We start from the raw sequence: 12133 nt of genomic DNA, 5'->3' as shown, positions 1-12133 counted from the left end.
GTTCAGGTCACCCTTAATAATGTTGGCTTATCAAATGTTTCTAAGTGCGGATTTTATAATCATTTTGAGCTACTCTCAAACAACTCATTAAACTAAAATTTGCCTTTTGTCTCTTTGCAGCTGATGGTCACCGGCCTGGTTGTGATGTGCTTCGCAAGGAGAAGGAACCGCTGCGGATATCTGGTGAGTCTGAGCAAGTTCCCATTAGTCCTACACGTAATTAATTAAATTTTCCCAGAGTCACGTCGTGTAAGGCAGGGACGTAGTGACTGGAATAATTTGTTGAATAGTTTTGTTCGCTGTCTTCTATAGAACGAGGCCAGCTACAGGGTAACAAACGTAATGATGAAAAGTCTGGCTTGCGATCGTGTAGAGATGAAACCAGATAGAATAATAAGGCTGTGTGTTGGATCGATAAAATTTTTATCCTGGTGTACGTAATGGTGACTAGATCACAAGTACATATGACCTGGTTGTGTGTTCAGCAGTATTTTTTTAATGCGTATACTTTCTTATGTGTAGGGAGGCATTTGAATAATGGTATTTTACATAGTCTTTCGCAGAATCTGTATATTTGGACTCTTTTGATCATTATAAAAAATGAAAAGTGCACGTAGAAACAGATTTGATTTTTATTTTTGATTTGATTTAGTTTATTTTACTTCGCGTTTTGTGCCTCTTGGCTAATTTGCGAAGATGGGGATGAGTGATGAAATGATGAAATTGATGAATGGACATTCACAAACAACCAAGCCCGACCGGGATTCGAACCCGGGACCCTTGGCGTCGCAGCGCGATGTGCTAACCACTCGGCCACAGGGTCGGGCACGTAGAAACAGAATCAGCGACAGGTTCATCTTAATAATAGTGCAATCCTTCTTCATAGCTGAGAGAGTATTTATTGTAAACTCTTTATTGTCTTTAAAATAGCCTTTCAGTATTGAGAAATTAATTGCTTATGTACTGGCAGTGCATAATAATGGAAATAGAAAGTATTTTCCAGGAAAATGCAAGTTTGATAATCCATGTAAATTATAAACTTTGAAAAGTAATGAGTGACATTAAAATTTACAAAATGATCGTTGAGTTTGTAATTTCGTATCTGTGAAAATTATTAGTAAAATATTGTCAGAATATTTTTTAATACTATTTTTGCTTCAAATGAGATGCATCAATGATTTTTCATGAGGAGATTGTAGAATAAACTTTCAATTTATTAGAGGTTAGCATCGTGTACTACAGGAGGAACTCACTGCACAGTGGTCCCGGTGTGTTTTCGCACTGTAGGTCCGGTTCCGATTAACTTACACGAAGAGAAAGTACGCCTAAAATAAACTTTGTCAAATTTTTGCTTCAATATATAAACGTACAACTAGTTCTCTCTGTAAGGTAGTGATGCTTTCATAATGTTGTCGTTAATTAACATAGCTTTTCTTCCACTTCTGGCTAATTGCGACTATGAAGATGAGTGATGATGAAATTGATGATGGGAGACTTGCCAAGAACACTCATGTCCATGTAGGGTTCCAGTGCTAACCACAACGCACTGAAGTCGGCATGGGTCAGTTGAGTAACATTATTTTAGTTTGTTCAAGTATGAATAATAATGTCAACAACGAAACACGTATACTCTGTCCAAGATATATCTGGAGCAGGCGAACGAAAACAAGTCTCTGCGCAAGTAGTGACGCGAGACGGCTCCACCAATGAGCACGTGAGAGGGAAAGGGATTGCGTGGAGAAGGGAAGCGACTGCAGTTATCAGTCTTCGCAGCAGCGTGTACTGCTTCGCTATGTCTGCCGCTATGCGCGTTCCTGCTCCAGAGATTACTGGAACAGAGTATAGATTAGGATTAAACTGCAATAAAATGCAAAGTCAATTCTGCCACAACCCTTTCAGGCAAACGCAAGTAAGAGATTTCAGTCTCAGTGGCCGAACGCATTGATTCTTTTATCAACTTCTTCGCCGCACAGTACAGTAGCTACAATACAGTACAATAGCAATCTTGACAAAATTGATAAGAAAAGAAAGGAAACATAGGAAAAATATAAGATGTGCTGAATGCAAGTGGCGAGAAGCGAACGTCGAAACAATAGGCAGTGCAAATAGCGGAAATGCTTTGACGGCAAGCGTTAAAAAGCGCCATCACTTTCGGGAGTTTTCCAGTGCGCAAATATTTGCAGAGGAGCCGGAAAGTTAAAGCGAAATTCTGAAAGGATAGTCAGTACCTTTTGTTCTACGAAAATCCTCCCTCCATCTCTTCTTTCCCTTTTCATTCTCCAAGTCTCCGACGTTTGAGATTCTTCTCCGTGCACAACGTACAAATTACGACCCTAACTTTAATCTCGCCGTCGTCCCCACCACACAGCGACAGGCAAAGCCGAGCACGAGAAGTCATGCGCCTCCGCATATCCTGTCCTCTCTTTCTTTTCATCTCCGCTCTGCCCTCTTCATCTTTATTTCTCTTTTTTTCCTCTCCCTTCTCTCCCTCTCTCCGCTCCATCCATTTTCCTAATAGCTCTTCCCCAGCACGCGCAACTCTTGCAAACCTTCTGCTGGCTCCATCTCCAAAGCTTGATCCTCTCTTTTCTCAAGACTTTTTTCCTCCGCCCCGTGAACATCTACATAGTCCGCGTGCCAAAGGGGAGGGGGGTGGGGCTACCTCGGGCCATATTCCTCATCTCGACGCCTCAAAGAAGTGTCTGCTTTGAGGGAAATTTAGTTTCCAGATGGTTCCAGCTCTCGCAAACCTCGTTTTCTCATGAATTTAGTTAATTCCGATCCCATATTTTTCTCTCTCCGACCCTAAAAAAATCCCCTTGATTTTGCCCCCAGAAGCAATAAGAGTAAGTAATTTGTCAGACCAACACTTCGAAAGTCCCCGATGGATTTCGAGGAGAAGTCGTAAAGAAAAAAATTCGCTTGGAAAGTAAACCTTCTCCATTTCAGTTTTCGTTACCTAGTCGTATCTTTCGCGACTTTATTAACAGTATTTCATCACATTCACTTAAATTTGTAGTGTTTTCGTTTTACGTCGATTTTTCTTCCTCTACAGGCCACCTGCGACGTTAAGAATGAATGATGACTATTTGAAATTGATGAAGGAATGGCCATGCACAGGGAAGGACTCGAACTCGGAAAGTTAGGTTGCGATGTAGTTAATCGAGCACTGAAAAAGGTGGCTCATTGTTTTTTTTTAAAAAAAAAAGAAACATTAATGTTAGAAGTCTGATATCCCAATTATGTTTTTAGAAAGATGATATACCACTGATACACTGCCTATCAGAACTATTTAACGTTTTCAAAAGGTTGTTTCTATGCTCACTTTATCCACATATTGGTTAATCGGTGTGAATTAAGATTACCACTGATTTACTGTATATTCACAGTAGCAAATCATTGGAATTTTATTTTTGTATTTTTTTGCATTTTTAGGTTAATGGCAACGATTAAGGTGGATGATTAAATTATATTGATGCAAGGGCATTCACGAAGGATCGCCGGTGCCCAGACCGAGGAACTGGAGACGGCAAATTTCAGTTTAAAGAGTTTGATCTCGATTTTTGTAAAGATCGGTATTGCCAGTACAGCAATTTTTCGTCGTCTTCTTCTTCCAATGAACAAAAATTCTAAGCCTGTGCTTAGAAAGCCAAACCCAACAAGCCTAACCTAACCGCCGATGGTGTTTAAGTTGTGTCCGATAAGTTAGACCACCAGCCAATGGCAATGCTTAAAACAGTTGTAGCAGCAATCACTACCTTTTGTAAATATGCGTATGTAATTTGCATGGTGGACGTTTAAAGAGTTATTTGAATTTTGGTTCTCGTAGAACAACATACACAACAGCTTCACGAAAAATGTAAGGTTATTATGGGTGTATATTCAATGTGGTGAAAGACTACCGTATGAGCACTTTCCTTGATTTCTTTAGTGGCACGAAACGTTGTGGGGATGTAAAAGAGGCGGGGGTGGGGTGACCCAAAGCAATCTTCGCATGTAAAGTTTTGACTTTGCAAGTAGTTTGTTTTGCAGTAAGTCCATCGACAGAGGGCTTTAAGCCGATAAGGATGGGCCGGGGAATCAAGGCAAGAACGAAACCAGCTCGTTCGAAACTTGTCCAGACGAGACAGGAGAAAGAAACCGACGTTTGAGCAGACCTGCATGGCGGACTGGTCAGCACAGCGCACTACGACGCCATGGGTCGCGGGTTCGAATCCCAGCCTGGCCATTGATGTTGTGTGTGAGTGTTCTTTCTCATTTTCGGCACATCATGACTCATCCTCATCGTGGCAATTAGCCAAATGTGGCAGAAAATCGATGCTAAATAACAAACATCAGATCAAATCATCTAGTTCGATATGTTAGTGGCTTAGAATGGAAACTACACACAAATGAAAGTGACTTTAGGTGCGAAGTATTGGATGTTGTTTACTTAGTGTTGTAATACGAATTTCTATTTGTTTGGAAATCTGATGGTAAGTCATCTTTACGAACGTAAAGACGAAGCTTGAATGACGATATTAAGATGAACCTGAGGGAAATTGCTGAGGAGTGGATTGATAGTGCTAAGGACAGGAACACATTGAAGACACATTCCTTAGGGTTTAGGAATGTCAAAATGCCAGAGAGCTTGATATATATATGAAATATTAGTATTTAGAGAATCGGCACGAGTCTGTGACTCTTCCATCCAGACCGAGAATAGAACGAGAGAACGTTGTGCCAGACTTCGTGTCGTCTGGTCCGAACACCACCTAAAGCAAGGAGAACCGATTGCAGACACGCGCGCGTGTATCGCACTATTCGCCTCCCTTCAGAGTTCAATCATAGTGCCCCACGCTGAGTCTACGTCCAGTCAGGAAGCCATTTCATAGGAAATTCCCCCTCCCTCCCACGTCCACACCCCAGTTGCTTTCCTTCCCCCATTTTCCCGCATTGTTGTTTTGATCTCACGGGGAGAGAGGCAATCGACATTAAACAGTGTTGCCATAGGCGATGTACGAGTATTTTGGGGGCGATTTTTTCATGGGAGAGCAAAAACACATTACATGTAGCTTTTCACAAACTTGGAAACATGGGGACTGTTTCTATACGAGAACGCCAAGATATTCAGACGAAAAAAATACGATCAACACAACTCCTGACTTATAGCCGCAGTGCTGAAGCCCGTTTGGTGGCGAAGTCGTGAGCTAAAGCAACTATACCCTGTCCCGCTATATCTGAAGCAAGGCCGCGCATAGCGACAGAGAAGGGGGAGACATCGAGTGGGCAGAGCGAAGCAGTACACGCTGCTGCGAAGACTGATAACGACATTGGCTTTACCCCTCCACGCAATCCCATTCCCTCTCACGTGTTCATTGATGTAGCCGTCTCGCGTCACTACTTGCGCAGAGACTTGTTTTTGTTCACTTGCTCCAGAGATAACTGGACAGAGTATAGAACGAAGAGACTCAGGTTCGAATACTACTGGACACGACATAGAAGTTTGTGTTTGCAACAGTGAAAAATATAAAATAATAAACAAAATATAAATTAATATATCAATTATTTTTCAATATGATGCAATATTGGAAATACAGCTAATTTAGACTTTTCCTTTGGCTGTGAACTCATGAATTTAAAACATTTTCGTGGTGTATTAACATGAAATATGCACCTTCGGCGATTCCACGACAATCCGTTCATACATAGTTGAACTCAATAAGAAATCGCACGTTATCACATTCTTCTTTGCTATTTTCCAGACGTGTTCCATTACGCACTCAGTAATTTTTGGTTCCCAAGAGGGAAAAAAATGAACGTTGACGTCCACTTTGCAGAAGGAACATCCATCACATTGCTTATTTTTCTGGCTTTTGATCAACATTTTCTCCTCGTGTACACTGAAGTAATTTTTTTTTGTCAGGTTAAATATATGAAGTAAAGGAGCTAGCTCTGTCCTGCAAAGCGTAACCCATCAATTGCTTCTTGGCATACTCGATTAGCTCGCGAAGCCTGCGAGTTCCGACCAGCAATTTAACTTTATCTCCTGACGTATATGCAACCCAACGAACTGTCCGGACATGCGGGCTGCCCGCATCGCAGGCGATCCCAGTTGACGGGAAAGCGAAGAGTGGAACAGAGTCAACACGGAGAGGAAAGAGCTCTCCAGCGAACCGGCTCGAATGGAGCAGGGCTAATTAATGAAATAAGCATAAGGAGGAAAAATAAGATGAAGAAAGAAAATAAACAAATCGCGTGCACGTATGAAAGGAAGTTATTGCATCATCAAAACAACCCAATTTTCATCAACGGTGACGACGGAATCATGTTGCATTTAAATGAACGGGCTATATTTGTGGATCATAGGGCAACGCCTTGACAGCTTGTGAATAAGGGGTCTCAGGTTCGAGTCCCGGTGGGAGTATATTGCACAGATATTCGAATCTCACTTTAAACTGAAGACCTAGTTCCGATTATTATATCTGTGCAGTGAGTTCACTTAAAACAAACCTGGACAAACTTTTCAATTTTGCAAAATATGTATATCTTGGAATTCTTGCGCTGACCAATGAATTGTGCTCTCACCTTTGGTGTGAACGGCTCGGGTTCGATTCTCAGAACTTGTTTGTCAAGTTCACTTTATGCTCAGATAAGCTAATCGGGACTATATCTACCACCATGCGATGTGCCTTCACGGGGATCCAAACATGGAGACCTTGATTACCAGGTGTAAGCGTTACTACTCCTGCATTTAGGAAGCTCTTAAGGTCGATTCTCGACAGAGGACAAGATTTCCAGTTACAACCCATTTTCTTGAAAAGAAGCGGTAGCTCAGTTGGTAGAGCATCGGGCTACAACGCGAGAGACCCGGTTTCGAATTCCGGGGCAGGTGATTTGGACCAGGAATTTTTCCAGTCATTTTCCTGTTTATGCGCTGCTCTGAGGACAATCCAGCCTCGCATAAATGTGTACCTTTGGGCGGGCGTGATGCTGAATCACATCATGCCAACTATGGCCGTGATCAAGAATATGTGCAGATCTCTATACCTCCACATCACCTCATATGCCTTCAACGCACGTTTGCACACGCACAAGGCTACCTTTACCTTACCCATATTCTTGAAGTTAATTGTGGAGTTACTTGAAATAAATAATGTGTTCTATCATAGTATGCTAGATAAAAGTGGCTCGACGCGGTGCCATCAACACCTAGGGTTGAGATTAGTCGTTTTTGTCTTGCGAATAAAATGAATATAGTATTAATTATAACTGCACAAATAGCTTATAGATACACGAATGTTATTTCATATAATTTTTAAATATTCAAATCACTACTTTGTTTATTTTGTAAAAAAAATACGTTTTATTTTTGCTTTTCTTTACGCATCCTTTCACAGCCGTAACTCCATTAATACACATTTTCAGTCATTCACTCTATCCTTGTCCCGAATCCAATATGTCGCGTTACGACCTGCTCGTAAAGCAATTGACATTTAATGGGAAAGATACAAAAGATGCGAAGTAACAAGCCCTCCAGGCCTCTCTTTTCAAGCCATCACAAAAAGAAGAGAGGCAGCGAGAGAGCTCGTACCAATTAGGAGTTTTGTACCAAAATAGAACAATGGCTGCTGCATTGGCTCGTTATTGTGCCGCATGTTGAAGGACCTCGAAGCGTGGAGAGCATTCGCTTTACATTTTTTTCTCTCCGTTCGCTCAATGCGTCGCTTTGTTGCTTTGACGTGAACGAGCTACATGGGAAACGATGCCGAGTGGATCTAAACGCCAGAGTGACAGTTTCACGATCCAGTGGCGTTGTCGTGACGTTGCTATGTCTTGTTTACGTCCGGATGTAAAGTAATGTTTTCGCTAACTCGGAAATATTTTGTGTGTTTGTGTATTACACATGTGAAGCAGCTGTGGTCGAATCGGTAAAGAGTATGCCTGCAACGCGGGTAATAATTGGTAATAAATTGTTACCTGAGGAAAATCCTAGAGGATTAAACGCTTGGACCGAGATCATGAACGTGTGGAGCCCCTACACACAGAAAACTAAAAGCATTAAATCTATTTGATGCTTCGTAAACGCATCGATTGATACACTAAAGTGTGTTTTTTGGTCTTTGCCAAGAATCAGGTATACAAGATGATGCATTTTGCATATCGATGCACGTGAATATTTCTGTGTTTTTAATGCATCAGTTGATGCGTTTTTGATGCACCTTCCTGCATCTCTCTCGAGGATGGACGGAAGCATTTGGTCTGCACTACAAACTTTATGCATCTCTTCTTTCAGCTGATGCATTTGCTTTTCTGTGTGAATCTCCACACCTCCTATGAACCTCCATGTCTAGTTGTAATGTGCAGGGTCATATACACGTATGAATGTATAAACAAAGTTGAACATAGTATACGGAAACACGACCGTAGTTACTTCATTGGCTCTTCAAAGAAAAGAGCAATTAATATTTCATTAGTATTTTAGTTTACTAAGTTGTATCTTCGTATATGTAGCAGTTTTTGAATAATTAATAAAAGGACGTTGCATGATTTTCTTACTGACGCAGACAGACAATTGAAGAATATTTATATATAGTTTATTTCTTTCAATTTCCGTTGTTCAACGCCGCTCCTGGGTTAACCTAGGCGATGATGATTTAACGAAACTGACCCTACTACAAACGCAATGGTGTAACAAGGGTTGAACCTGGAACCTCTGGTTTCTTAGCTGTCTCTCTACGCATGCCAACTGAACCTAATGGGGCAACAGCCGCGTTTTTAGTTCGAAAACTGTTTTCATTTTGGTTACAGCATCGACTGACATTGCCGCTGTTTTCAAGCTTGTAGAGAGAGCCCGTCATTATTGTTGTCATGCTTGTTCAACAACTACGTTGTAGGCTTTCTGCAATGAATCGTAGTGGCGCAGGTATTACGTCATCGCCTTCTAATGAAGGGTGCCGGGTTCGATATACGGTTGAGGCACATAGTGGTTGGGATCCAGTCTCAATTAGCCAATCTGTACCCAAAGTTGAGAGCCTCCCCGATAGAGCAGTGGTAGCGTCTTCGCCTTGTAATCAAGGGGTCCCGGGTTCGATACCCGATGGAGGCACATAGTGGTTCGGATCCCACTTTAAACTGTAGGCCCAGTCCCGATTAGCTTTACTGTGCATAAAGTGGACTTAAAACACCAACTCAAACCAAGAAAAACCCAAATTTGACTTAAAACAAGAACTCAAAATATGACTCGAACTCGTAACCACTTGCACCAAGATCTACAGCGATACCAATTCGGCTATGAGGTAAAGAAATAGATGAAACTAATTAAAAATATTTTCATAAATTTTAAAAGTAAATTCATTTCCCAGCGTGCTATCATATTGGGAATCATTTAAGAAAACTATCTATCGTATATTGATTATGTTTGTTTGAGTTTTTAATTCAATTTTATGCACATATAGGCTAATCGTGACTGGGCCTGCAGTTAAATATGGGTAACGAACCCGGTATCCCTTGATTACAAAACATGATGTCACCACTACGCCATCGGGTAGGCCCCGTACATTTGTCACGAGAGACGTTGTAACCTCTTCCTCGACTAAACGTCACCTCATGACATAGTCGTTTATCAGCCATGGATAAGGCTAATCCATATAATTTTGTGGGGTTGAACTAATATTCTCAATGTCTTTAACTCCCATATCTTTCAGAAGAGCAAGTTTGAAGAGGTTATGCGACATTAAAAGTTGTATCTCATGGAAACACCTAGTGTCGAGTATCATTTGTATTAGGTACAATGAAAACCGGAAAGCAATGTAATGCTAATACAATTTTTTACAATGTCGTTGCGAAGAATGTGGCCTGCTTGTGTTTCAAATTTGAAAAATCAGGCTTGTTTACACAAAGGCGATACTATATTTATCACGCTCTTTAACATAGGAATCAAAATGTAAAAACACCTCACTGGACAGTTAATTCTTTGTTACTGCAGTAATTAACCGTGTGAAAGATTCGAGCGCCATCTTGAGTCATTTATATAATTTCTGCTCTGAGCCACACGCATTGTGCAGTCACAACCACAATTCGGACCTTGATCTAACCAACCCCTGCATATAGGCAATCCGCATGGCAAAACTAATTTCCGTTTCCAATCTACCGTTACAATAGTTGAAGTCAATAATCAAATATCCTGGACATCAATACTTTAAAGCAAATGTACTCGATATTTATTCTATCATTTCCTTCATCTCTTCCGTATTCTGATTATCTGCAGACTCACGATTAAAGGAAGGATGAATGTAGAAATGATCTTTCTCTAATGTTATCCAATGGCGAAATGGCTGTCTTGTTGATTGTATTCCTGTAAGGGTTTGGTGTTTAACTCAAATTCAGAGTCTGCGTTATAACTTAGTTCTACTCGTGACTGTACATTACGGTAGAATTAGTTTGATATTTAAAAATAAATAATAAAATGATATCTTTGTAAGGCTAGAAATGATTTTTAATGTCCCATTTCGCTTCTTCTTAATGTTTTATCACACAATATCACGTAAGCAGCAGTTTTTTAGCGCACGCCGAAGAATACTATATGTAAAGAAATAGGCTATTGGTTCCAAATGGTCGGTGGAGTATGGCGAGGAAAAGGCGATCTAGTGTGGGAATTTTTGAGTCATTATACCAAAGACCAGCCTCTCATCAATGGGTATATGGCGGCAATACGGTAAAGTAAGCCTCGCGTCAGGTTAAGTTTGCAGCAGATTTTCGCAAATGTAGATCCAAACGTGCGCGCAGAATATAGTTCCGCCGAGGGGTTCCATTCCGACACAACTGCACACTTGCAACAAAACAGTTATTTAATGTGTAATATACAGACAAAATGATACATCCATTAGCAGGTATGGACTTGATCGGTTGCAATCACTGTGCAGACGAACTTGAATCCGCAGATTCGCCAACTGGGCAGTCGGTAGCGCTGAAGGAACAAAAAGCTCAAGAGCGAGTCAAGTGAGACTGAATACGTTGCAATGCGCGTGGAATCAGTGATATCAGTGTTGCACAACCCACTATTTTAACCCTATTTTTGTTGTGATCCGTTGCTATTCGTGCTGTACAGCGGCGAGAATGGCTGAATCGAGATCTCCTGTTCATTACCCGGCTTTGCCCGAGTGTTATTTTGAGCATCATCCGAAGGAAAAAGCTCTTCAAAGTTAAACAAGTTGTTTTAGATACATATTCCTCCTTACGGCAACAAGACCAAAATAAAACAGGGCGTGAGGTGATTTGCCGTCAATGTGTGCACGAACTGTCTCGGATGTTGAATGATTTGCGGTTGAGTTTATGAGTAGAAAACGATTGTTTGTTGTTTGACGACAAAAGAATCTCCGCGGTATTAAAAGATATCGCGGTGAAAAAAAATGTTAATTATTTGGATGAGGCATACGTCAACGCAGGTCGTACATTGATTCAACCATGGGAGCGTGTAAAACCACCGCCAGGGCTGAAGCAACCGACGACGGGGGAGGGGGATGCTTATTGTTTCACGCACTGACGGCAACGAAGGCTTTGTTGAAGACGCATGTTTACTGTTCCGTGCAAAGAAAGGGAAGGTTGATTATCACCAAGAAATGGACAGACCAACATTTGGCTCCTAGTTTAGTGAAGTGATTCATAAATTGAAACCAAACAGAGAAACAGTAGCAGACAATTCACTACATTGTATATATCACCAATAACAAACCATGCTTTCTCGGTAGTATAAACTTGAAGGGCGTGTATCTTAGCCTATAGTAACGTATGTATTGCGAACGAAGCAACCAAGATTTTCATAAATTTCTTTCTTTCTAAACGAGAAACAATAGCTCATTAAATTCAAGAGGGCCTGTCGTTTACTTTTACCTTTGTTATTTTCATTTGCGCGTGCCCGACACATACACACATGCCCTCATGTTTGGAAGATATTTCACGATTTATATTAAGTAGGGACACGTTTATTACATAATCTATGCGCAGAAAGTACTTTAAAAATTGTATGGTTTAGCAGACAAAAAGAAGCAAACATGCATTCCACTTGATATGTATGTAAGGGTTTTGATATGTTAAGGGGTTGGCAATACTGCCGATTCTCTCATTGTCTGCGATACGAAGAGCTCGGTGGTCC

General features: G+C 41.0%; 1 protein-coding gene across 2 annotated transcripts in view; it reads left to right on the top strand.

Moving 5' to 3' along the window:
- The window catches only part of LOC146003747 (uncharacterized), a 367150-nt gene that overhangs the window by 300727 nt on the left and 54290 nt on the right, over window positions 1–12133 (top strand). For both annotated transcript variants that reach the window (XM_083142152.1, XM_083142159.1), the window contains one exon: window positions 121–183. In XM_083142152.1, coding sequence (XP_082998278.1) covers window positions 121–183 — 63 coding nt within the window. The remainder of the gene's footprint in view (window positions 1–120; window positions 184–12133) is intronic.

Source organism: Lepisma saccharinum, chromosome 1 (genome assembly GCF_977018435.1).
Source record: "Lepisma saccharinum chromosome 1, izLepSacc3.1, whole genome shotgun sequence".
Taxonomy (NCBI): Eukaryota; Metazoa; Arthropoda; class Insecta; order Zygentoma; family Lepismatidae; genus Lepisma; species Lepisma saccharinum.
The sequence above is the reverse complement of the archived record's forward strand: the minus strand, read 5'-3'. Positions and strand labels throughout refer to the sequence as shown.